We start from the raw sequence: 27,581 nt of genomic DNA, 5'->3' as shown, positions 1-27,581 counted from the left end.
GAAAAAAAAAACAGAAGAAAAGACTAAGCCAAGTTTTTCAGTAAACCATTACAGTGTCGTCTGATGAATGCGAACAGCTTTCTTCAAAGATAGCCTACCACAGCTACGCAAGTGTTTGAATTCAACAAGTTGCTAACAACAGCAACAGTGCACATGCCACACCTAAAAACATGAACACTGTAAAAAAAAGCTACTCAACAGAAACATGCTGAAATGACAGCTTAATTTCTATATGTGGCAACTAGTGTACTCTCCATCCCAAATTATCACCGTCTCTTTTGAGCTTGTCCCTAACAAGATTACAAGCACACACACACACACACACACACAAACTCAACATTCTAGAAATAAAAACTGTGTGCACAGTTTCAAAACCAGTCAATTTACCCAGTGTTCACAAATGGCACAAGAGATGCCAATTGTGGACATCAGCACATACATTCCAAATTACCACTGTGCTTCCTATGCAGCAGGGACCCAAGAAATGGGCTGATGGCATCATGTTAATTTTGTAGTATCCCATGAGCTGAGATTTCAACAAAGCAGATCATATAAAGTCCAAGGTTCCAAAGTTTCTCCGTATGAAAAAGAAAATGAACCAAAGACACTTGAGTTTTCCCTCCTACGACAACCACAAAATGCCGCTGCTATCTATTATATGCTTAATGATCTCCTTAACCCTTTGACATACTATGTAAACAATTGTGCACAAAGTGAAATCGCAGCGTTTTCCGAGAGTAAGCTGCACCTAGCTGTAGTTTCTTTGTTTCAGGTGAATTTCGCATCCTTCATCCTGCAAACAAGCAGGTTTTTTATGCTATACAGCAAACACAGTAAATAATATTTCACAAAACAGTAAGTTGGGTAGCACATCATCCGCCATTATATACAGACATATTTTGCCACCACATGTAACATTTTTTTTCGCAACTTCAAGTGCAATGTGCACCGCCAAAATAGAATTTCCATAATCCTTCAGGTGTTTACTTGTGGCATTCTGATGTTGCTATTTTCCACATTTATGACACTTTGTACAAATTTCACACATCTCTGTAAAAAATCAGCCGCTATTATTGTGCGCCTGGAAAAATAACACATTGTATTTCTTAAGGCCTGAATATACTATTCAGGAAGAAAGATATTTCATTTCGATGGAAACAAAAAATGGCGTGTCAATGAACGAACATAAAGAGTACAAAAGATGTTGATTGGGCATAAAAGCACCATCTCAAGTATGGACGTGTTCTGTGCTAACATAAAATGCTCAATTTTTATACCTGACAGCCTGAGTGTAGCCCTTTGTTCTGAACATTCACTACTTGTCCTGAGCTCTCAGAAAGTAATTTATAAATCTCAACATAGAGTAGACAATACCTTCAAATAAGTGCTTGTTAGCCAGCTCCCAGGACAAGAAACTTACCTCAGTTTTTATGAACCTGCCTGCCCCTATGGGCAAATAAAATGACTAATACCCCTATCACACGGCATTCCTCGAAGTCCTTTCCAGCAAAGGCATCTTTTTTTCACCAAAGGAGCGAAATCTTAAAGAAGCAGCGACGCAGCTACGCGGTGCAGCCCAAAGGTGAAACAGTCGAGGTTTAGCACCCGCTGCTGTGCTTGAGGCGGCTGAAGTGAGTGTTTTAAAATTAAAGTGGGAAATTCTGTTCATTCGTTGAGCTCAGACAATTTTTTTTATTCTGACTGCTTCCTTAAAAGAACTGCAACAGCTACTCTCATCAGCAGCCGCAGGTTTTGTGTATTGCCTTGGCCAGCAGGGTCACTCAGTGTTGCTGCAACACTTTTACCGTCTTAAAATCTGGGCATAAAATATAAGCGCCCGTACAAAAAGCAAAGGCAGACACCTTTCGTATTTTTAAAAGATGTTTTCAAACATTGTTGGTTACATGTATCTTTTTATTGCTTTTACTTTTTGACGTTGGATGGCACTGTGATTGCAGGTTCTCGAAGGCCGCGCCTTTGGGTTCCAAAGGTCTCTGACGGGCGCCTTCGCCTCCAAGGCCCTTAGCGGCAAAGGCGCAACATTTGTGCCATGTAGCTGCACTCCTTACACCTTTCGATATAAGAACCTGATTCTCAAAGGCTTTTGCAGTGCCCATGTGACAGCGGTATAAGCTTTTTCAACACATTGCTGCAGTCTCATATGAAGATTAACCAAGAAAATAGCCTACTATAGCTAAGCAAATATCTAAATTCAACAAGGTAGTACCAACAAAAGTAATGATGCACATATCACATTCCAGAATATGAACACTGTAAGGAAGAAAATATGCTATGCATGACAAAGGTGATTAAAGCTACAGCTTTTAAAGTGCACTTAACAGATATTAAATTAAAGACTTTAAATCAAGCATCTCAGTTTTGTTCTGCGACAAGCAATATGCCACACTGGAATGATCAAGTCATGCTACTGACAATCCACCTCCTTTGGACCATAGAGTTTCTCAAAAATTACACAGAGGGAAAAGTGACACCACCGTCTATGTAAGTTTCTTAAAAAATGCTTCATCCACCAAGAGCATGCCGGGAACATGACATTTCGTACTTCGCTAACCAGTGTTCGGTTGAAAACGTGGTTTCTGGCGCAGAATCATGGATGTGCCGTGATACAGTGGCTAGATCTAGCCATCACACCAGTGATGCTCTCCACCGTGCGCAGATTAAATTCTTTTAATAAAGCGCCTTTTACAAATACGTAACAAATTTAACATGAACGAATGTTCAGTAGTAGGCTTGAATGGAGATTAGCAAGCATTCCTATGAGATGTACCTATAAAAAAGTCGTATTGTTACAAATGAATCCGTTTGCGGCCCAACAATAGCTAAGGCAATTACGAAACCGCATCTTCCTGGCATGCCTTTGGTGGGTGAAGTGCAGCACCGCTGGCACATTTCCCCCTTATAGTCTGGACGGCACAAAAATGAGTTCCATTCTATTTTTTCCCTGTTCCTTGGCAGACTATGATCAATACAGTAAACTACTAATGTTTGTGTGGCATTCTGTGCTAGACTGCACGCTAGCACAGGAATAAAGTCCACAAATATTGCATATCAGTTTCAGTGCACACTTTTATAGAAGCCATATCAAAAATACCTCACTGGAATGCAACAAAAAATTGCTCCCCAAGTGCAATTGAGAAGCACATCTGTTTCTTTGCTAAGCAGTTTTCCTCTGGACGAATGATGTCCACATAATACTTTTCTACGTTAGGTGCAGAAGTAACAATTAACTTACAGATCACTAGTGTCTGCTGGTTAGTCTTTAGCATCCGTTACGATACCCTGCATGAAATGATCTTGATGCTTTGTATGTCGAGTATGCCTACTCCTGCTTGAAACCTGGCACTCAGGCTGGCAGTATTCTTCTAAATAAATCAAAATACCAAATTCAGCTCTTGAAGCTATGTGTTCCCTTTACCATTACTTTTAGGTTTTTAAAACAATTTTGAACAAAACGTAATGCAGAATAGAATGAGAAGGGATGAGATGAATGTTGACAACAGTATTAACAACTGACAAAAAAAAAAAGTTGCAGGAAAGTTTGGCACGGACATCGTCCTCATGGCCTCCTGCAAGCTGTTCAGCCTTTGACCCCTTCTCAGTCAAGGTAGGGTTATGAAATTTGTTTGCAGTATGAAACATGTCTTTAGTTTGCTGTGTGCACAGCCAACATGGGTTACTAGATTCCTATCAGTTGTGGACATGTTTACAAAGGGAAAGCTGGTCGTTTCCTAAAGAAACATAGCGAGCCCGCTGCTTTACCCAATTCCAACAATGGCGTGTGCTTACTAATGCACTCCAAAGCATGCGACTGTCGTCTCAATAAAGTCGTTGGATGTGCCTAAGATGTGCCTGCCAAGAAAATTCTCGAGGCACAGCTCGGTCACAAGTCAGAAGCAACATGTGCATTAACAGCCTATTTATTGTCCTTCTCAAAGAGAACATGTACTGCTCTGTTCCCGGTAATTCCTATTCATTCACTTTCACTGTTCAAAGACTGGTCTTCTTTTTTATTATGACAGAATGTGTCAATTTTTTTTTTTTTTCCCAGTTCTGTAGTTCAACTTTTTTTACTAGTGATATGTGCCATCTGGCCCCAGGCGTTCTCAAACTGGGTTTTGCTGAAGCCTTGGTTTCCTTAGAGTGTTTCTTGGGTTCCTCAAGCACCTAAATCCATGCATGCCTTGAGCCCATCTTTCCTCTTGCCCATTTTATTTTGGGACTACTTAGTCATAATGTAATTGTCCATAGCAAACTTTCACTACAAAGCCAGCCATTCATAACTGAATTAGGGTTATTTTCTCAGGGTCCATGCATCTGCATGCTCTATTATGCATGCATGTTAAGCAGGAACAGATGAAAGCCAAGACACATGGGGATCCTTAGCGTGTCTTGAAAGCCGTTCCCAAAAGCCGAGTTCCCAAAGGCTAAAAGGATTGAGAACCCAGGATCTGACCTATAGTCACTGTTTTATTATTTTCCTACTGTTATGAAAGTTGCTCACCACACAGAGCTGTTCACTTGAGAAGGGTGTTCCAAATAGATTTCCAGATGTAAGTTGTTAGTCTCAGACTCATTCCTTGCTGTCCTATTTTTCTGCACTATATTTCTTCAATAACGCTTCCCCTACTAGCCCCGAATTCTTCTTTGCTGAAGTTCACATAACAAATGTGCAAAAAGTAAAAAGGGGAAAAAAACATTCCTTTTATGTACTGCTTTTAAAGTTTGCTAGGCAAAGAAAAGTAGCAGTATAGTTCACGTAAAATAATGTCACACTGGCCACACATTCAACATCTCAAATAAAAGATCTGAGGCAGATCACTGCACACAGCCATACTTTGCATCAGAAATAAGATTTCTTTTCTCCCAGATAAGCATCATCCTCAACCAGTAAGACCACATTTTAGGATTAGTAATATCAAATACTACCAGCTACATAAACTCCACCTCTGTGATGTTTGATCCAACTGGCATTAAATGTAGGTATATTTAAAGGTATGACTAATGAACTGAACTTCAATCTTGTAACTTTAACTACAATGTTTCCGATATAAATTTTCATAATTCCCGCCTTCAGCTTGGAAATAAAAATACCGACTGTTTGTTAAGTTTCATTTTCTTCTCACAGCATATCTTATTTGATACCCTATATACTCCCATGCCAAAAAAAAAAAAGAAAATGATAAAACTTTAGAGTATTTACTGACAGGAAAGACCTGGAGGGGTTTGATTGTTCTAATGCCTGTAAAAGCTTGTTAATTCAAACTTTAGGGGACTGGAAAAATGTTCAAATTATTGAATGATCCTGGGAAACTAACAACTGATTGCATCACAGTATATTTGTTTGGTGAAAGAATGGACAATGGTTGCTTGCTTTTGAGATGAGAACGGCGTGACAATTTTTTTTTTCTTTTCATAAACGCTTTATTGCATGCATAGTGTCAGGAGTGTCAAAGCAGGACTGCTCAAAGTGGTAAGGGCTTCTCCGACAACGTCCACAGTGCGACGCGCAAGAGCTGGAGCTCCACGGCTACTGCGTCACACCCTCACAAGTGGCAGTGTCGTGTGTGAGGAGGCTTCACTGCACAAAGAGCGAACGGCACGTGACGAGCATGCAGTTTCGGCACACTGGAAGAACCGGACCAGAGACAAAACCATGCGGACGAATGCGATCGCGATAATCAGCGCCTGAAACAGCATGCAGCAGGGCTCAGTTAGATGGCTGCTATGAGCCTGCCCGAAGCTCGCAAAAGCGAAACCTAAACTACGTGGTCTGGCCAATTTCGAGACGGGCCATGTGTTTGTCGTCATGCCTGGCGCTGTACCCATGTCTCAGGTGCACGGATGACTCTGCAGCATTGAATTCAAGTTTGAACAGGGCTATTTGGTCGCTCACTCGCTGCGCTAGTCATACCTGAATGCAGCCTCCGTTTGAGAGCCCGTTCGAATTAACCGGTGCGAGACCCGTAATGTGTGGATCAGCAAGCATACGACGCCATAGACTTACATGGGCGTTGGCCAGAGCTGCGCTGGCTGTTCGAATTATATGGATTTCCGAATTAATGTAGGTCGAATTACGAGCTTTTAATATTATATTACACCTTGCAGAGGTTCCTGTTCATTGCTGTCCACGCCAATGACAGCTGCCATGATCACCTCGTCGATGAGGTCTTCATTTGTTATGACTGCATCATCAGCGTGCAAGAAGAATTCGACTCGACATGCCGCATTCATCACTGTTCACCGATGACCAAAGCACCATCACTGCACCGGCGGGAACATCGTGTGCCTCCACGTCACTGGCATCAAGCCCGCTTTCTGGAAGCAATTCTTACGGGAAATCCAAGGAGCGTGCAAAACCAAGGGTGCAGTACAGCCGACAAAAGAAAAACGACGTTGGCAACACGCGAGCACCACACCGACTGATTGGGAGTACGCATGGCGTGCGTGGCCAATGCAGCAACACATCAGCTCATCTGGCATGGTGGCGCCTGCCCTTAGGACATGTGAAATCTGCGAAACGGGGCCAGAGGCCAAGTTACCGAACAGGGGAAGATGGGACAACGCACGCACTGCGGGTGCCAGCCGTAGCTCAGAATGAAAAAAAAAAACAAGAAGAAAAGAAAAGGAAGAACGCCACGGCACGTTTTCTTTCTGCGAGCGGCGCACCTCTCAGAAACTTAAATAATGGACTGCTCCACCAAGGCTCCCTACCACGTGACCATGCTCCCTACTTTCTTCTCTGCATGGGCCTTTTGCACTCTGCAACGCAACGCATCCATCTTTTCTCCTGCCTGCGTCGCAGCGACAAGTAAGCATCCTCGGCGCGACCAGTGGCGGTGTCTCCGAGTGCGTGGTCACAGGTTCTTTCGCTTTCACGCGCACACACTTATGAGTTGTAAGCGTGCCTTTGCTGATGCAGTTGTAGCATTTCCATGTTTTTGTTTCTTTTATGGTTGACACTTAATGACCAGACTTAACTGTTCTAACCAATAAAGTGCTAGGACAGCATTGCTATAAGCGGTTTATTTTACCATACAACACATGGTAAAGGTGACGGTGCCATGATTACCATTGTTATATCCTATGTAATGTTATAACCGGTATTGTTATAAGTGGGTTTGACTGTATTACATGCAGTCTTTGTGCTACTGCTTAACCTCGCTCCAAGTAGTGCAGTTTTCGTGGTCCATATTCGGAATAAAGCATTTGCATTACAGCTGCAGTGCTTGGTGGTTGTCACTTCCTCGAGGTCCATGCAAGACAGTAACTAAAAGTGACTCCGCAATCCAGCGCTAAGAGTGAAGCTCTTATCGCCAACGAGACCTTGAGCATTTTCATGTCCGCATATTGTCACCGAAAGCAGGCAGAAAGGGCAGAAGGGCACACCAGGACTTGCCAGGCAGACACACTCAGCGAACGAACGCACGAGCCGGGGAAGACAAAGAAGACCAGCGGGTGCTGTCCCACCGCATGGCGGCGCCAGTAAATAACTAACACTGTGGCAATATCGATCGAGGAGCGTACCACAATTTTATAAGCGAGGTTGATATAATTGTGAGCTTCGTGTGGTATGAATGCGTTGCCATGCGCGCATTATAACAATTATATCGTGGAAATCTTTGAAACGATTGCACGCCAGCTTGTGAAGGCTGCTTGATGCATGGTACTGCTACCATGATAGTTAACATTTGTGTTTCTATTTACTTTTGTTGCCTTTGTGTGTTTAGCTGCTGCGGGAATATGAAACCTTGCCGTTTTAGATAATAACAATAAAAAACATTCAGCAAAGCCTTCAGCGGATGTTAAGACAAGCATTCAAGCGACCTATCCGTTGGCTCAAAGAGGCGGAGAGCTGATCGGCTCTCTGCGACATGAAGCCTGATCACGTTTTCACGCCTCAAGTGATCAAATTAGGGTTCCCACATGTCCTTTGAAGCTTTACCCAAACCATAGTGTCGTCTTCCCACTCCTTTACAACCGTATCAGCTGAAACACTGCCTGTTGGAACCGAAACATCACATGCAGCAGCCATCGCGACAAGGGGCGCGCCGAGCAGTCAGGAGACTTGTAATGGTGGCGTGATCACGTGATCAAAGATGGCAGCCCCCATGATACAGCACTGTAAAGAGTCTATATACAGTCAAACTTCAATATAACAAAATTTGTGAATTAACACATTTTTTTTAAACTTCTCAATATCTGCTCAACTGAAAGCCATGCATTTTTTTTTTGCAATTTAATAAAGTAATTTTATAATGCATTAAACTTCTGGAGTGCAGAAAGCTGGCCGAGTTGGCTGTGAATTGCAATAATGAAAAACAGTGTGAAAGAGCACGGACGAGAAAAGTCGAGACAAATATAGCGCAGTTACAGTTCATGCTTCATATTGACATTAGCCCACAATTTGTGAAAAACTACTCAGAGCATACAAACAGAGATACATCAGTGCTCCACTATGACAACCACCAAATGAAGAATAGAAAATCTATGAAATCTTAAACAAGCAATGAAGGCCTGTTTGCTGGCCAGTCTTGGCCCCTACTGTAGAAAGATCAATCTGTGTGTGAACCAGCATGCTTGGTTTAGTGGTGATGATCTGCTTCCTAAATTCTCATTGCCTCTAGTGCAGTCAAACGACCATCCCACCATGCAAAAGCCAAGCTGCTCCTTTGTAGGCGTTCAATGGTTTGCCAGCTCCACGAGGTCCCAAACTCCTGTGGGAGAAGCATCCCACCTTTTGTAGACCCCCAGGCCTTGGACAAGCAACTGCTCAAGCAGGTGTCGGAAAGTCCTTAGTGACTTGTTGCGCAATGCAAGGAGCAAATGCCTCCGTGTGCTGTGTGGCACACTTTCTTCACACGCTGACTGAAGGAGAGTGCACTGGGCCTGGCACTTTCAGCTGGGTGTGAGGCACATTAGTTTATCTCCCCAAGACAAAAATTCTGTAGTTTCAATGAGGCTGTTGTAGCAATCTGTGTCCAGGTATGCAATATCTCAAGTGTCGACAAGTAATAGCAGAGCCAACAAACTTGAGCAAACAATGTGCACAATATGTACCATGTCTCAGACACTGATTCTTTACCCTTGGACATAACACTGAAGGTCTCGTGTGCCCTCATGACATGGGGGAAACCTAAACCCAACCCATATGCCAAGTCAAGCATACCAGTTCCTCAAGCAGGGGGTCCAGTCCCTCCCAGGCGAGTCGCAGCTTTGCATACTCGGCAACCAGGGCGTCCGCGAGACGGGGACCAGTCACGAGCTGACGAAGCATGCGCAGGCGTGACTCAACCACAAACAGCTGCGCCTGGTACTTGAGGCACTGGAGTAGGTGTTGGGGGTCCCTGCGGCGCAGGCGTGACACCATGGCACGCACCTCAGCGTCCGAAGGGAGCGGCTGGTCATCTTGCAGTGGGGGCACTGCCTCGCTTCCAAGGCCCGCCCTCTGGTACTTGCGGTGCAGTGCCTGTTTCACCACCTGCCAGCACAGCAGCTCCTGCTGGTCCGCCTCTGGCTCCAGTGCCCTGCGATACCAAATGCACTGCTTAAGACTGTACTGCTATGCTATGCTCACTGAAGTAGTCGCTGTTGCACAGCCAACTACCTGCAGGTTGCAGCGATCATACAGTGATCAGTAGCAGAACACCATCTGAAAAGCCAATTTCTACACATCTTTTTTTTTCAGCTAAAAATGTACCATCCTATTACTACCCCTCGAATTCAAGCACAAAAAATAAAGTAGAACCCAAGAACAAAGAGAACAAGAATGCAACTGCCAGCTGACCCGTAAAATTCACTAGCAATTAATTTCAAATTTAAGGCACTTGCCTGCCTGAATTGAGACAATGTGTGAAATGTTACGCCCCCCATTACAATCACCATCAAGGGTATCATAACACGTTTACACTTGTTAAATGATTCCAATGCCGGCAGCCCAGATCAGGTACACCCCAAAGTACTGAAAGCCTACTATTTCATTCTGTCTCGATATATAGTCATAATGCGTTTTAAGTCATTTGAAACTGCAATTTCTTCCTGAGGAATGGTAAACGACTTTTACAGTGCCCTATTACAAAAGTTTGATTAGTCCATAACAGCCAAACAGGCTGATTTCGCTGTACAGTATATATTGTAGGATGTTCGAATATACTGTGTACGAGTGCTTTGGTTTGGTTTATGGGGTTTAGCGTCCCAAAGCGACTCATGCTATGAGGGACGTTGTTGTGAAGGGCTCCGCAAATTTCGACTTCCTGGGGTTCTTTAACGTGCACTGACATCGCACAGTACACGGGCCTCTAGAATTTCGACTCCATCGAAATTCGGCCGCCCCCGCCAGGATCGAACCAGCGTCTTTCGGGTCAGCAGCCAAGCGCCATAATTACTGAGCCACCGCGGCGGACATATTGTGTACGAGTAATGTTATCGAGCATCTAGAAGGAAACAATTTTTTCCTCCCAAACCAACACACCTTTTGTAAACGTGCTTCATGTAGCATCTAATTAGTACAGCTTTTTCATGTCCTTGCTACCGCAGGTGACAACAGCCTATGCACTGATACCATATGCAAAGTTAAAGAAAAAACGAACTCATTTCTGTCCCGCATCAATTATTAAAAGAACAAACTGTCTTCTAAAAGCATTGATCAAAATACTCTGAAGAGGGCTGAAGAGTGTCTCACTAAGAGAAAACAATGAGCTGTCTTAAGGGGTAAACGATCAGGATTTGTAGACACAACCCTGAGAATTCTCAAATTAGAGGAAGTTATTATTCACAATATTCGTCAATGACATCACGGCTAATATATCTTCCACTATCAGATTAGGTATGTTTAGATGACTGCATAATACCTATACCGACGGATCAGTACAGGCAGTGACATGCAACCACCAGGATCTTGATCATTTCACCTCATGGTGTAATACATGGGCTCTGGGCTTAAATGCAGACAAAAGCTAACGTATATCGTTTACCAAAGGGACGCACACTGGAGTTGAGAATGAGTAAGCATACGCGAATAGAGAGTTTTCAATTCAAAGCATAGAGTTATGTTGTCTGAATAGTTTCGAAGCGAAGCGAATGTTTTCGAATCGAAGCGAACAGTTTGCGACTGGAAACACAGGAGTAGTAAAAAAAAAAAAGGCAAATCGTTATAGCTGAATAGCAAATGCCAAAGTAGTGGTCTGCAGAATTCATGAGGGAACTGAAATAAAATTTTAAGAATAAATGCTTTCAAACTTGCATTAGCCAATGTTCAATCAAAAGCAAGTCAAAGTGCACTAAGCATGATAGCCTCAAGCCCGCGATGGAAGAGAGCTGCTCCGATGGCGTGGCTGTGCTGCAGCCACTTACTGTGACCAAAAGTGAGCGCCGCCGCTAGGGGCAGCATGTGTTCAGGGGGCTTTGCTCTCTACCGATTCTGGTGGCGTTCACATGGAACAGCGGCACACACGTGGAAAGTTTTTGCCCTTAGCCAGCATTTTAAAACCCCAACTTTAATGTGTGCCTGTGTTCATTAATAATACGCCTAACTCTAAGCAGGTAGATGCTTTCATTCCGGCTGCTGTACAAATACCTCTATTTCAGACCGCAGAGTGATGCGTCGTCTGTTCGAGCAGGCTTCGGAGTGCACACCGGAGGCGCTTGTAGCGAATTGTTTCTTTGACTGGCCAATTAAAGAGCCGTTTCATGACATCATGACGTCAATAGCAATCCCTCATTGGGCGATCAATAACAGAGCTGACAAGTGCACGGCAATCAATGTGCAGAACCGCCTGAGCTTCTGAAATCGACATCGTGTGAAGTATGTCTCCGTGGACTGGTACTGTCGGTCTCAATTTCTGATCAACCAGAGGCTGCTCTTGTAAACCTCAAGACGCGAGGCCGGGTGCTGCACCTGGCTGCTCACACTTCTCAAATACTGGAGAGTGCAGAAGCAGTTTTCCGAAAACATGCTGCAAAGCCTGACGCTTACAACCTTACCATCAACTAAATGCTTGATAAGCACTGCATTGCACTTCCATGCACTGAGCACAAAGCAGATATGACTGCACATCTTCTAAACTACTAGTATGTTGCAATGAGTATGCGACAGTTCAATAAACAAAAAAAAAACACACAGCAGCAAGTCGCACAACTTGAGAAAGCTTGTGAAGCTGGTGTAAGCCACGAACGCTGTTGTGGCAGCTGAGGCGTCAAATGTAAAGACGGTCTTGGTACAAACAGTTCGCTGTCGACTGATCGAATGAGGGTGCATCTTCCGCAGTTTCTACGCAACTTCAAATGTCCAGTGGCGCAAGGCAACGCGAAACCGAACAGCTGTGGAGCAACTTTAGTAGAACCAACAGTGTGCGCTCACTGATAGTTGATACGGCCCAAGCTTATGAATGCGAAAGCATTACATGGTTATGTCGCGTCAGCAAAAACTGTCCTCAAATTTTGTCCACACGATCCTGTCATCTTATATAGACAGATGTCAAAAAGTTTAATTGTGTTAGGTAGTGCGTAAGTACATCTTGAAATGGGAGAAATTTGGTTGACGAATTGTAATTTGTTAAACTGATTTACATAATTGCTGCATGTGAAGCAGGTTTTGTGTGTGTGTTGATAAAAATGTAGTTAAAAATTTAAATATAAATTAAAATAAATAAAATAACAATAAATAAAAACAAAACTTCCACAAATAAAAAAATTCTAAACTAACATTTCAAATAACAAAAAGATAATAAATGAAAATTGAGGGAGAAAGAGGAAAGAGAAAGGCTTTCACATTTCCACTCTTAAGCAGACTTGTGCGGTGCAATCCTGTAATTTTTGCCACAGTGGTGTGTCTGCCAAAGAGAACAAAGACATCCTATGCTGGTTGTGTTTCTGTTTTCTACTTCTAGCTTTTCTGCATATCAATTTTTGTTTTTGGCAGTAAAGCAGGCGGATGTCGGTTTCCTTAAATGAGATCAGCGACCTGCTTATAATGCTTGAGATTAATTTTCTTACAATAAAAAAGTAAGAAAAAGTGACTACAAAGTTTCCTCTCGTCATTGCATGCCATATATAGTAATTCAGAAATCGATTACAGCACCGTTCAAATTTTGCCGTAATGCAGGACACGTGACATGCTTGAGAAAAGCACAGCTTGCTTTTTCCAATGTGTCCAGTACTTGAATTTAAATGGGCTTATCTAGAGGTATGTTCGGCACCATTTGAGATAAACAAAATGGCTTAATTTGTTGCCCTCAAGCGACGCCGACGACTGTAGCGGGCGCCTGCAGCATTGTCCGAAAGACTGGGTCACACCGCCTAGCAGCGGTGCTTCCCACTTGATATATTTGCGTCCTGTGATGTAAAGAATCCTCGATTTAAGGTCACTGTTGTCAAAACTACGCTCGATGACCATATGTGTCCGCTAAAACTTGTGAACTCGCTCTTCACAATCGCCGACATTGCACATACGAACCCGGCGGACTCGCTAGGCCTATTCGTATTGCAGGTGAGCCGAAGGGTGAACATATGAAATTTAGTCGCTCGTTTCGCTTATTCGTATTACGGTGAAGGTGCAAACAAGAGAGTCATCGTCTCATCAACGTGAAGGTTTCGCTCGGCCGCCTATATAAGGTGCCGGCTGATGTGTCAGCAACGGCATATATGCCGATGAGCACACCGACAGATGAGTCGCCGAAGCAGCACCTCGCCGATGTCGTGCGTTGCCATACATAGTATGTCACATTACTGTGTTGTGATGTCACTGCTATTCACTGATATCGTTCCCAGGGCTCTACGTCACAACCTATAGCACTAGCGATGGGCCTCCATCGTAAGAGAGAACACTTAGGGACTCTTTGGAGCTAATTAAAATATATTTTAAGCGCTTGTTGCGTCCAATACTTCGCCGTGGGTGACCGTCACTACAGAGGAAGCCCATAACAAGCTTACTATAGCCTCAAAATTTGATGTCCCAACCCCTTTAAGCCCTTGTCATGCGATTTGTTACATGCGGCTGCAAACAAATTTTTCGCACCCTCGAATTTCCAGTGCTCCAGGCTTGCGCAGCACTGAGTCATGCATCCCACAAAGTTCAGTGTACGATCATGGTTGAATTTTCAGACGCGTCACATGACGCCACAATTTGTCAGACGCAGCATACGGTAACATGACCGCACTGCGCACGCGTAATGGCATGCTGCCGGAGCAGTTGTTCAATATGCGAAAGTCTGAAGATGTCTGCGAAAGCACCGCGCACGTGCCAAAACTGGAACGCAGCACGCCGTGGTATAGTAGTCAGGAGGACGCGGCAACAGGAATTTCTGGGGTGGTTCCTTGCGTAGACCAACCTCGCAGCTTGAGGTGCTCCAGATGGAGACACGTCGTCGGCACAGGCCAACACGAGGAAATGTGAGCATGCCCTCTTCGCCGCGACCATGTCCCGCTGCGCAAAAGCGCGGAATGCACCTATCCCTGGAGAGAGATGGTTTCAGATATTCCTCAAAAATGGAGCGGAGAAGCGCGGAGGAGGCATACCTCTACACATAAATTGTGAGTGCGAGAAAATGGCGGCGCTCTTCTTCAACGCGAAGCTGTACACCTGCGTCAAAATGCTTTGTGGTGCCAAATTTCTCATCGCAGCACTTAAAATAATTGGAGTTTCATATCTCATCTAATTTCTACCGTCTGCAAGCAATAAGGTATCGCCGACTTCGATATTGGGTGTCCGGCAAGACCGCAAATACGAAAGCCAATGCCGACAGAGCGTAAACCACGGTCATATTGCTAGTTCTGCATTATCTTTTTTGTCATCTTCGTCTTTTGGGCCCTCCGTGCGGTGAGCGCAGCAGTCTCTGTCGTTGCGTGTTCGCTTTCGCATCTGGTCTTTGTCCCATATCATGCGTGCTCCTCAGAGGCGTGCCGAACCGTGCAGCCGTCGAAGGCCAAGTTTATGGACGCGGCTGCGTCGCCGTATGCACGATGCGTGCAGACATCGACAGCAGTGGTATCGTGCGTAAGTGTCAGAGTGTGCATATATGACCGTCGACTGCTTCTTCCAGCACCTTATTTTCCCGAATTCTCTAACTTCGAAAATATCCGAAGCTTTAGAATATTGCTAGTCACTTCGAAGCCTGAATCGAATACTGCATTTTTCGCTTCGACATTCTGAACGTTCGAATATTCGCACAACCCTTAAACAAAGCACTCAGAAGAGTACCTAAATTCAAATAACTTTCCTACTTTCGAACGATTTATTTTTTAATCAGCACCAAAAAAAGACCCTAAATCCCACTCTCCTGCTGTAATGCTTTGGTGCTACAGAATATGCTATAAGTAGTCTTGCTATTCCATCCAGGGAAAATTCAAACTGAGTGAGACAGGACAGGAGTGCTGTTATAGTACTTGTCAATCTTTAGTGAGATAGCAATAACAACAACATGTCACCACCACAGCAAACAACATGTCATCAAACAACATGTCAAACAACAGCATGTCACCACTGATACTAGGTAGCATCTTGCTGTTTATCTTACAAAAAAAAAAAACAAGTCATTTAACAGATGCAGATGAGCTGCATCTCTTTGCAGAGAGCCTGTTTGATGGCAAGCGTTCACTCAGCATTTAGAAACAAATGAGAACTAAACAAGAGGAGAAAAAGAAATGCACATGCTCAAGCTCAAGGCCATGTACGTTGACAACTACACAATGAGGCGCGATCCCCTCATGTGCGCTGTGCCACACAAAGCTTCCATCAGCATTTGAATGAACACTGCTTCCCAAACTCGTTTTAAGCTGAAGCGGCAAGCTGTCACCTGAGCCACATCTAGCGCCATGTGCTTCAGGCTTTTCCCCGAAATTCAAAACTACCTTCCCCCGAGCTGATGCAGTGCCACAGTGTGGACATATCAGGCAAGGACCAAAGCTCTTTCATAGAATTATGCAGATGTTTAATAACCACTACGGAGTTTTCCCAGGGTACTTGCCAATATGTGAATAACATGGTTATTGCTGTAAAAAAAATAATAAAAGGAAAAGAACACCACATTTTTCAAGGTTGTTGCTTTTCTTTCTTTCCTGTCCTTACAAGTGTTGTTGCTACTATGTAACATCGCTGCTGTCTCCATCAGGACATACTAACGATACACAAAGCGATGCCTTTTTGAGTTCACACTGTAAAGATGAAACCTGATGCCATTGCGACTGCAAGATCACTAGTATAAGAATATTGAGAAATAGGTATTCATTTTCTATAGACAGGAATTATCTAGAAAAAAACAAAAGGTGTCACGGCACAAATATTTGTCTCTTTTAATCAGTGAGGCAAGGTTCAACTCCACTGCCTGCATGCAGCCTGTAGGCAATGTAATTGCCCATGTGCAGCCGTGTGGCATTAACCTCCTAGTGAGTGCATGTAAGCATATATAAATATGAAATACTCACTTCCAGTTGGAATAGCGTTCACAAACGCACACAGAAGACCCACAATCATCCGCTAAACTCAGCAACTCCTTCGGAAAGGTTCCGTCCCTCAGTGCTGAGGATAGGTCAATCTATAGAAAAAGTTAAGAAAAAAGGGGCATGCATGTGCAACAGAGCTCAACAAAATGAGGTTTATTCAAGTTAATGTTAATAGACAGTGAATCTGTACCAGCATGTCAAGGTTGATTTAACAATCTGCCTATCTACCAGCATAGCTAATACTGGGTCTGGCATGCACAAGAGATGCACCCCATAATAATATCATCTATAGTGACCAAGAATACAGCTTTAAGTGACAAGCTGCGAGAAAGCAAACTCTCAAAACAAAACATTCAAGGGATGACAAAGGCAAAAAGGTTTACGGTCTATGGGGGTTTAACGTCCCAAAGCGACTCAGGCTATGAGGGACGCCGTAGTGAAGGGCTCCGGAAATTTCGACCACCTGGGGTCCTTTAACGTGCACTGACAATGCACAGTACACGGGCCTCTAGAATTTGGCCTCCATCGAAATTCGAACGACGCAGCCGGGATTGAACCCGCGTCTTTCGGGCCAGCAGCCAAGTGCCATAACCACCGAGCTACCACAGCTTTTAAGGCAAAAAATTGGAAATATATATTCATAAACTGAAAGTGGTATATTAACATATTGCTTCACATCACTATACAACAATATGCTTCTCTCCAAATTAGCGACCTCCAACTGAATTTTTAGGAAAGTAACTATAAGTTGCAAATCACAAGCCTTAAATTGATTCCTATGCATTTAGGGGGTCATGATACTCAGACCCAAATCAAAATGAATTTTTCACCACATGCAAAGATTCTGAGAAAGCTGTGTAGCTTTCCTTTGTAGCATATGGATGCTCTTGGGTATATGCTAATGAATATCAACCCCCTTGACAGAAGTCAATTTTATTTTGTCCCCTGCCTCCTACAAGGCAAAATTTTAAAAGCGACAGAAGTGAGCAAGAAATCAGCCCCTTTAGATGGATAATTCAGCAAAGATAAGATGCACATTCACTCTATTTACTCTTTTCATTTACTGATTTGCTCACACATAGACTAACAAGGTTTATGGTTTATGGAGCTTAACGTTCCAAAGTGGCTCTGGCTATGAGGGATGCTGTAGTGGAGGGCTCCAGATAGTTGCGACCACCTGGGGTACTTTAACGTGCATCAACATCACACAATACACGGGTCGCTAACATTTTTCCTCCATCAAAATGCGGCTGCCGCCCACGCCATCGAACCCACGCCTTTCGGGTCCAAACCAAATTGACAAGGATTAATTTTTTGAGGCATACAGAATTCTCTCCACATTATATTTCAAAAGGATCCTGTAAGCTTCATTTATACTTGTAACATTCACAAAAGCAACAGTTTATTTTTTATTCCTAATAGGCACCCCTAGAGTAGTTTCAACATGTGCCAAAACAGATGTGCTTAGACAAAAAAAATTGAAGATATTTCAGAACAAAACCTCAAAACTAGCAACAGTGTTGTTGAGACACTAAGAGAAAGCTGATGGGAGGGTTTGCAACTAAACAGGCCATTTCATACAGCCAAAAAAATTATCCCATGATCAAATGGTGAGTGACCACTTGTTACTGTTTCAGGAGTTCAGTGAACTAGGCAAACTTGCAAGCTTTCAAAGCACAAAGAACATAGCATCATAGCATGAAAACTCTCGCTTAAATCTGTTAAAAATACAGTACTATAGTCGGATACAACTTAAGTCTGCAGTGAAGCTCCGCCCACATTCAGGACCGCCGCACAAAATTCCTTCACAGCAAAAAAGTAGTCTGTTAAAACTTTGCTTGTCACCTTAACAAGAAGGTAATCAAAAAGAAAGAAGTTATAAGCTCTAGAATTTTGGTACCTGACTTGTTTAATAAAGTCAAAGATTAAAAGGCTGATTTCTTTTACTTTTGTGACTGGCTAGCGGAGTAATACGGTACGCCGCAGACCGTGGCCCAGTGTTTACTGCTGTTTTTAAATTGTATCCTACTACAGCATAAAAAGTATCATTAAGGGGCCTAACATTAAAGATCTGGTGTTGTCACGAAGGTCCTCGAGCATGTTCACTGAATATTTCTTCTATATTCTTAACTTGCCTGAAGCTACATTAACATCACAAAGCCACTTACACTTCAAAAACTCCTTTGGACAAAAGAAATATATTTTTGTAAACTGCTACATAACTTCACAGACCCTGTAAGGCAAGACTGCTGGCATGGAACTTTTGAGAGCAAAGCTCTACTGATAAAAGCCAAATGGTAAAAAATGTGGGGAGAGGGGGGGATTTGTGCCAACATATTTCCAACTATGTGACGAGAATTTTCAAAAAGTAGGCACTACACCAGCAGGCAACAAAGTTACACAGTTTAGTCATCATCTTCACTTATTACCCCTTAACACACCTGCGAGGAGTACTACATAAGGGGGGGGGGGGAACACATTGGAATAACTTGTGGCATTTTAGGTCAAAAACGGTGAAACATTCCTTGGTAGGCAGGATACAAGTGAAAGAAGAAAAATATATGTATATATAAATCAAGCAGACAGGTGCAATGGAGTATACAATGAAAACATAAAATAAAACACAAAGGCAGCGATTACCCACATTAGGATTTTAAGTCTGAAGACAGCATTTGCCGGAATTTCAAGGCATCTCATTCAATTACAACGCATTCAGGTAATGAATTCCATTCTTCAATGGCAAGAGGCAGAAATGACTTGTTAAATGCGTAAGAGGAACCATGGAGTCATAAAGGCGCTCTGAAACACCTCCCGAGGAGGGCACATCAACTCGCTCATTCACTGCATTGTGTAGTCATGAAAACCTAAGCCACTTCTACACGCATCAGATGACCCACAATCAAGTGCGAAAGTTGGCGAGCCCTTCCCGGTGAATTTTTCACGCTCGCACCCTCCTCCTTCCCTCGCACCTGTATATACGTGGCTGTTGGCTAGATTCTTTCATACGTCGGGCAGCTACCGTGGCCGTGGCCAATAAGCCGCTTAGCTCCAGCGGCTGAGGAAGCTCTGCTCCAGGAGGTGGGGCCGGCGGAGGACCACCAACCTTCCAGCGTGAAAAAAGTGACGAGAGGAGAGGGAAAGGTGCAAAGACGCTAAAATTCAAATTTTGACTACAGTTAAGTCAACTTCTAGAAAGGGCATTAAAAAAATGCTTGCTGGACAATATTTGTGAAGCGGCGTGCTTTAACATCCCTGACCTACCGCAACTTTATTAGTGCCCCTTTCAGAGCCCCTTTAAGGTGCTCATGAAGTTAAAAAGACAGCGTATGTTTGGAGGGGAGGGAGTAGAATGAAGTTTGAAGTGAGGGAAAACAATAGTACAATTCACAGAACAATGATAAACGGGCTATCTTCCGCCTATGTGTGAGAGGCTCGCTGTCGACAGATAATTTTATATTGGTAATGCTGGAGCGGGTGTCATAGTTGGAGCTAATAAAGCGGGTTGCCCGGTTTTGGACGTCTTCTAAGAGACTAGTCAATTAAGTAGGCTTGATGTGGGTTCCAAATTGGGGAAGCAAATTGGTTTGGTTTATCAGCGTTTAACGTCCCAAAGAGACTCAGGCTACGAGGGATGCTGTAGTGAAGAGCTCCGGAAATTTCGACCACCTGGGGTTCTTTAACGTGCACTGACATCGCACAGTACATGGGCCTCTAGAATTTCACCTCCATCGAAATTTTACCGCCCCGGCACGGATCAAACCAGCATCTTTCGGGTCAGCAGCTGATCGCCATAGCCACTAAACCACCGCGGCGGCTCTGGGGAAGCATATTCTAGTGCGGTCCGGAAGAAAGTTTTGTAGGCTAGGCTGTGAACAGAAGGGGAGAAACTGAGGTGCCGTCTGATAAAACCGAGTGATTTCGATGAGTCAGCAGCAACCTTCGTGGTGTGCTCGGAACAGGTGAGGTTGTTGGTGATATAGATTCCAAAATACTGGTATGATTCGACATGGGTAAGGGGGGTTGAGTTCAATGAATACACTAAGATGATGTTAGTTAGCTTGCGTGTTACCTGCATGTATTTGCACTTGGATACATTGGGAGTCATTAGCCATGTGGAACACCAGTTTTGAATTCTGTTAAGATCACTTTGAAGCAATACCTGATCATTGTTGGTAGTTATGCGATGGTACAACATGCAGTCATCTGCGAAAAGACGAATTGTCAATGAAATATAGGAAGGAAGAAAGTTTATGAAGTTTAAAACAGAAGTGGGCCGACAAGTGGGCCCTGCGGGACACCAGAAAAAACTTTTGTTGCGGGAGAATAGTCATTACCGATAACTGTGAATTGAGAGCGATCAGTTAAAAAACAGCAAATCCATGTTAATATCGGCGGATCGAGGCACAATCATGAATGTTTGGTTAAGAGGCGTTGGTGGGGTACACGATCAAAGGCTTTTGAGAAATCCAGATATATGACGTCTGTCTGAAATAAAGAATCTAACTTCAGGCTGAGATCCGTAGTGTGTGGAGAACCTGTTTCCCCCCTCCATTTCGACGCGGCCCATCCTCACCATCGTGCATCAGGACATCACTGGCTGGGCGAGGAGGGAAGTCTCCCTCATGGGGAAAGTGGAAACAGCGACGGGAGCGCCACCTCATAGGTTACGCGGATTTCCGCAGAGCCGTTGAGTGTCTCTTCGGGATCTGGCCAGCGTCACGAGCGGTTGCAGCCGCACGCTCTCGTTACCTTCCGTGGCAGGCGCATGGAGATCCGCCGTGCCTTGCCGCTGGACTTCTGGTTCCAGGCAGCGAAGTGAGCGCAGCAAACGCGCGCTCTCGTCACCTTCCCCAGCAAATGCTCGGGGATGGCTTTGCCCCGAGAATACGGTGCGCATACATTGTCGGCGCATACAAATGTTCGCCACCGATACTTCCGAAGTCGCACCCCTGCCCCAGCCGTTAAGTCGGAAGCCCTTCTTACGTAGCCTTCTATTTCCGAGGAATGCCTCGTTGATGTTTTGTAGCTAGCTGGCCCGCTCTGTGTATTGATTGCAAGTGTAATAAATAGCATATGAGTGTTCACGCTTTGTCGACCCTTTCCTTTGTTCCCTCAAGCACGAACCCCTCCATGGTTAGCGAGCGGGAACGCTGCACCCGCGGAGCGGCGGGGGACGGGGGGGGGGGGGGGGGGGGGGGGTCGGAAGGCTGTCTTCCCATATTTCCACAAGTGAAGTCAAATAGTTGGGTTTATCACGAGTAATCGGTTCGGAAGCCATGCTCATTGGAAAAAAAAGAAGGAATTGGAATCAAGGTTAGATGTGGTTTGTGTATATAATATGCTCTAGTAGTTTTCATGCAATGTATGTTAATGAAATTGGACGATAGTTAGATGGATTATGATGGTTCCCTGCTTCAAAGACCGGAACTACTCGACAGCTTCCAGCCATCTGGAATTGAGCTAGTTGCAATAAATTGCTCAAAGATTACTTGCAAAATTTGGCTAGCGATTTCTTTGGTGCATTTCAGTATCTGAACTGGTATATTATCTTTTCCTGGGGTACTTGGCATGTTAAGCTTGTCGATGAGGCTTGCAATTCTATAGGGAGTTATAGCAACAGGCGGCATTTGCGAAAATGTAAATATGAATACGGGAGGGATGTCTGAGGTAGATTTGTTGGTGAAAACTGAGGAGAAGAAAGAGTTCATTACGACACTGCGTTCACCTGATGGAACCTCAGAACCCAGTGTTAACCACAGAGATATGATGCGAAGACTTATTGCCTGGCTTTAGAAGTTTCCAGAATTTCTTAGGATTGGAGCAAATGATGTCCACCAGGTCCAAGTGGTAAAACCTTCTTTCTGAGCGTCAAAAAAGTCTCGTGTATTTGCGAAGACATGAGAAATACTTTTCCCACCATAACGCACTGATCGAATGTTTTGCTAGATGGAAAAGCAGTTTCTTTCACATTCAGTTTTCTGAAGGCGTTGGAAAACTACGGTTTGCAGGTATCACCTTGAATGCATACAAGGGGCACATATAGGTTGATTTTCTGCTTGAAAAGCAACCAGTTTTCATGAATGGGTCTTGCAGAGCTGTAAAACTGAATTTGAAAGCATTTGATGCTTGAAACAGTTTTACAGAATGAAATGCAGTTTGGTCACACGACTGGCTTGCTGTCAGAAAGAGTTCTGAGGCCATCAAAGTGACTGACAGAAAGCAATACTACAGACTATTGTGCATGTTGCAGTGGAGAGTTCCAGAATTATTCTGGAGCCCTCCAATTGTTCCAGTAATAATTCAACCACTTGGGGTTAATTAATGTATGCAGAAGTATCAGTACATGACCACTCTTGTTTAGCACCTCCCTCAAAATGTATCAATCGCAGCTACGAACAAATCTGCAGCCTTGGGCTCAGTAGCCAACTCCAAAGGTACAGCGGTAGAAAGCCATGAAAGTGTGGTGCAAAAGCAATACAAATACAAGCAAAATGAAAAACAACATAGTATATGCAATTGTGCATGTTCAGTGGTGCTTATAACATTCAGTCTTGTGTTTGTGTGGTCTTTTGCCTACACTTTCACTGGTCTACTGAGGGCGCTGCTGTGGTACAAAAATTAGTGGCACATGTTCTCCAAGGCACAGTTCAGGAGGATGAAGCTTTTCAGAATAACTTTAAATATATAACCATGGCTAGAATACTCCCGACCATGTAAAAGCTTGCCGAGTGACCTTTTCATGACTAAATGCAGACTTACTTGTTAGTTAATTCACTATACTGGGTTTTTTTGGTGAAGAACTGACTGAGGTTATCATGCGCAATACACAAGCAAATGCACACTTACATCCTCACTAAAAAGAGCATCCGATGAACAAAGGGCATCCGAAGGCAAGCTGTCCCACACTGCTTCCTAGAACAAAACGTATAGTATAGAAATTAATTTTGGGGATTTAGCAAGACCTGAAAAGTTGTTCTACAAATGATGAAATGTCCATACCGGGCCAAAGATATCCACAGCATCTTTGGTATGCTCTGCAAAGCAAAAAGAAAAGAAAGCAGTAAAGTCTGAGAGCATGCAATGACCTCACTAAAGGGAAAGCTAGATGAGTATTGTAAAGATATACTTACGTGTCTAATTCTGCATTAAATATGAAAACAAAACAGAGCAAACCAAACTATTACCCCTCAATGAGACACTGCTGTAGATCAGATTAGCAAAAGCAAGTAGCTTTAGTAGTCACAGCCACTTCTCACAATGGGAGATTCTAAAGCTGCCAGAATAATGACTCCTCTAGTTAACCAAATAAGACTACACCTCATAATGTGCTGTTTCTGCTGGTAAGCCACAACCGCAGTGTGCTCACTCAATAAACTGTACACTGAAATAAAGAAACAGTAAATGGATGAAACAAACGGAGGAGACAAAAGAAGCACTGTTTGTCTCCTTCATTTGAATGTGGCAGATATACCTGTTAGCCAACACCAGCACCATTTAGCAATGAGGCAGATGTCACACAGGATATAAGATGGTCACGCATTCTGTATTTTTGAAGCTAACAGGAAGACAAATTATCGCCCCAAAATGCTCAAAGTGTGACAAGATGTAACGGTAAACAGCAGGAGCCACAACACAAAATGCACCATTCTACTTACCTGTAGCAGAATCAGTGCTATGAGCCCTTGAGCAGAGAATGCACCCTTGCAATTCTTTTGGTCCACAAGCTGGTGAGACTGATAATGTCAAATCATGAACTCCAGCATCCTGAAATGGGAGCAGAAAAACTATTAAAAGTCTACATCTTTTAACACTCCAGGTTCATTACACACTCCTGCAATGATCACTAAAATTAATGGGTCCTGAAACCATCCAACCTAATAAGCTAATTAATTTAGGCATAGAGAGCACTGCTGAAACAATCTTGTTTGGGAAAAATTTTTCGAAGTATTGTGCTTCAAGGCACAAACATTACTGGTTATTTCCCTCCCCTCAACCCTCAACCTTGTTCCCGAAAACATGCTCCGGTCAGTTCGTGCCATATACCACCTAGTAAAAACAGTCTATCTACGTGCTGCCAACTATACTTGAGCGCACTTCATCCTTTTTTTGGCTGAGCCTCCTTTTTTACTGGCAATATATGTAACACCATAAGCTCTTCACTTGGTTGCTTTGCCAAGCCACAAAACCATGCACATGAGAGCACTTCACACAATCATGTCTCCAGTCTGTGGCTTCTGCAATCAGATAAAAAAAGACGCACCTTTTTGTTCTAAGCTTTTGCCAGTTGTATTTTGCTATTTTAGAAGGAACGAAGCATTTGTGTATAGCAACAATTGCACTTTTGCAGCAGCCCTGAGGGGAACGTGCCTGCATATCCAGCAAAGTAAAGGAATGGAGGGTCTAGGTTGAATATTGCCCACCCTGGCACACCTGTCAATAGCCTTCATGAATGTCACTCGCTATCAAGTATCATTCTCACCTCTGAGAACCTTGGTAGCTTCATAGACGTCTTAAGTGCCAGAATATATTGATGAAAAACAGACCCTGTGGCCTGGGAACTTAAGTTCTGAAGGGAGCATGATGCTTTTCCTTCATTGTACAGCTGTCTGCAACACTTCGAGGCTTTCCAAATTACAACATAGCAAAACATATTGTACAAACTACGGGAATAAAATTTTGCACCAACCGCAGGATCAAGTTACATGATAATGTGACCAGGTGACAGCCACTCACTCAAGGTTGGAGGTGTGGTGTTGCTTTAAATAATAAAGTTTGTTCACACATTTCTAATTTCCTTCTATAACAGAAAAAACGAATACTATTAGTTTCTTCTATTGTGGTTGAATGATAATTTTGAGTGACCAATTTTAATTTTTTTTGCCATGTTCTTGGTGTTTTCATTTCGTGTATGAATGTGAAAACGGTTGAATACTTTCTTGTACTGCAAGTTTTTTTGTACATTTGTTCGTTTTGCAATGCGGAAGCAATTCCAGAGTCTATATCTGGTTTGTACTCTTTTTTGTTTTTGTATTTTATTCAGTGCTGAGTCATGTACTTCTCACCCCTGCTGACCAGCCACGCACACAAGTGATAATGCTTCCGCGGAGTGGACCATGAATTATGCGAATGGAAGTGAATAAAAGATATTATTATATCCATTTTGTGCTAATTTGGACGGCAGACTCTCAAATAACATCGGTCTCTTGTCTGAGGTCAGTGTAGTCACAGGTAAGCTAAAAAGCACACAAGCATACAGTAGTGCAATCAAAAAATTATGCATGAAAGGCTTCATGCTGAACACTTACTCATACACCTTCAAGAACCTCCTGTAACAATTCAATGCATTTAAAAGGGACAGTGAGGACAACTGCATTCAATTACTGTATACAGCAAAAATTAATTTTGTGGCTCTCTCTAGGTATGTTGCAGTTTGCCTGGCAGCAAAAGGTGCATTTATGGAGAAAAAATTTGAATTTGAAACCTTCCCGTCAGTCGATTCAAACTCATGATGTCCTTAGCAAAAAGGACGGGTTGCCACTGTTTTTAAGTGAATGGCGACCTTGCGTAGCCTCTGGAATTTGCACCAAAAAAGTGGTGTTGACGCAGGCATATTATAAGGGCTGTACCACACTGCCACACTGATCTGCACTTTCATTTTTCCCACACTGCATGGTATACTGTATTCTTCGTTGCACCTCTGATTAGTAGTGGGGGCTGTGTTCTACCACCGGACGACAGCCCGAATCAGAGGCATCCATTTTGTGGTTACCAGCACACTTTCTTCCAGTACATGTTAGCAGTAGAGCGGACAGCATGGATAGTGACCTGCAAGGGCAGCATTGGACGACATGTTTCTAGTGTAAGTGATGTGCAGCCAGCTTTCCATTTCCAGCCTTCCACTCAGTAGAAGACGGCTTTTCAGGATGCTGTTTGTTCGTCACACATTGTCACAAGTTGTCTGTAAATCTCCAGGGAGCTCACACCATTCTTCCAGAAGAACCATGTTCTCCAGCGATGCTCTTGCCGGTCACTATCCGTACTGTCCACTCAGCTACTGACATGCACAGGAAAAAAGTACACTCGCAATCACAAAATGGATGCCTCCAACTTGTGCTCCCATCTGGTGATTGAACACAGTCCCCACTGCTAATAACAGGAGCAACGAAAGATATGGCAGGCTACATGGTGGGGAAGACACAAAAGTGCTAATCAAAATAATATGGCCCCATATTTGCAAAATTAGCCAGTGACAGCAATACCCAAATTTCATTTTTTGGCCTTTTCTAGCTTATAAAAACTGCTTTTCCGGTAAGAGTGGTCTCTTTGCGATTCGAACGTGGTACCCTATTGGTACAGGCCTTCTATTTGTCCGCATAAAGTACCATACTAAACGTTTGTTGCCTAGTTTTTAAAAGCAATCTTTCAAAGGCTGCTACAAAAGTGGGACAAGAAAAATGACTGCAAAAATCTCCCACCAGAAAACCAATCTGGCAAGACTATCTATCTCGGGGCTGCTGCAAGCGAATGATCAACGCAGAGCCGGAGATGATATCGGGCATCATGGCCACCATACAACAGCACATATAAACAGTGAACATGGTGAGATGGGTATATTATTAGGAAAATCAGTGAGAGGAACCTGGCGGTACAAAAGGTCAAGACTTACAATAAAATCCTGGGTTCTACAAATGTAATTGCTAGACGAAGTAAGAATAAATTAATTTTTGCAATCACCGTGGCTATGTTCAGAGATAAAATTCACAATCTGTACAATACCACATTCACATCCACACAAAGAAACAAGAAGCTAAAAATAAAACGGCGTGCAAGAGCATGTTGTGCTTGCAAATGTTCAAGAAACAACCTGGCTTTTCAGAACAATGATGCAGTGTTAGAAAATGACCAACACTTAGCTATTTCCATATCTGATATACACTAAACCAGTTATCACATAGAAGAATTACTACAACTTGATTTCAGACATCAATGTGGGACAACTTAAAGAGACAGCCATTACTGCCACTACTGCACATATGTGCTCTGTTTTTGTTGCTTGGGATAACATTCCTTCTGATGATGTCTACACTTTTCTACGCACTTAGTCACATGTTTGAACACAGTCGTGG

At 43.4% G+C, this 27,581-nt stretch overlaps 1 protein-coding gene across 5 annotated transcripts in view; it reads right to left on the bottom strand.

The window, feature by feature from the left end:
- Window positions 1-27,581, bottom strand: part of LOC144113703 (uncharacterized) — a 103,335-nt gene that overhangs the window by 73,048 nt on the left and 2,706 nt on the right. For 4 of the 5 annotated variants that reach the window (XM_077646967.1, XM_077646969.1, XM_077646966.1 and 1 more), the window contains exons 2-6: window positions 24,111-24,219; window positions 23,455-23,489; window positions 23,302-23,367; window positions 16,438-16,547; window positions 9,188-9,545 (exon numbers count right to left, since the gene is read on the bottom strand). In XM_077646967.1, coding sequence (XP_077503093.1) covers window positions 9,188-9,545; window positions 16,438-16,547; window positions 23,302-23,367; window positions 23,455-23,489; window positions 24,111-24,219 — 678 coding nt within the window. The remainder of the gene's footprint in view (window positions 1-9,187; window positions 9,546-16,437; window positions 16,548-23,301; window positions 23,368-23,454; window positions 23,490-24,110; window positions 24,220-27,581) is intronic. The other variant, XM_077646968.1, reaches the window with a different exon arrangement.

Source organism: Amblyomma americanum, chromosome 1, assembly GCF_052857255.1.
Source record: "Amblyomma americanum isolate KBUSLIRL-KWMA chromosome 1, ASM5285725v1, whole genome shotgun sequence".
NCBI classification, from domain to species: domain Eukaryota; kingdom Metazoa; phylum Arthropoda; class Arachnida; order Ixodida; family Ixodidae; genus Amblyomma; species Amblyomma americanum.
Note: the sequence above shows the minus strand (reverse complement) of the source record. Positions and strands in the feature narration are given on the sequence as shown.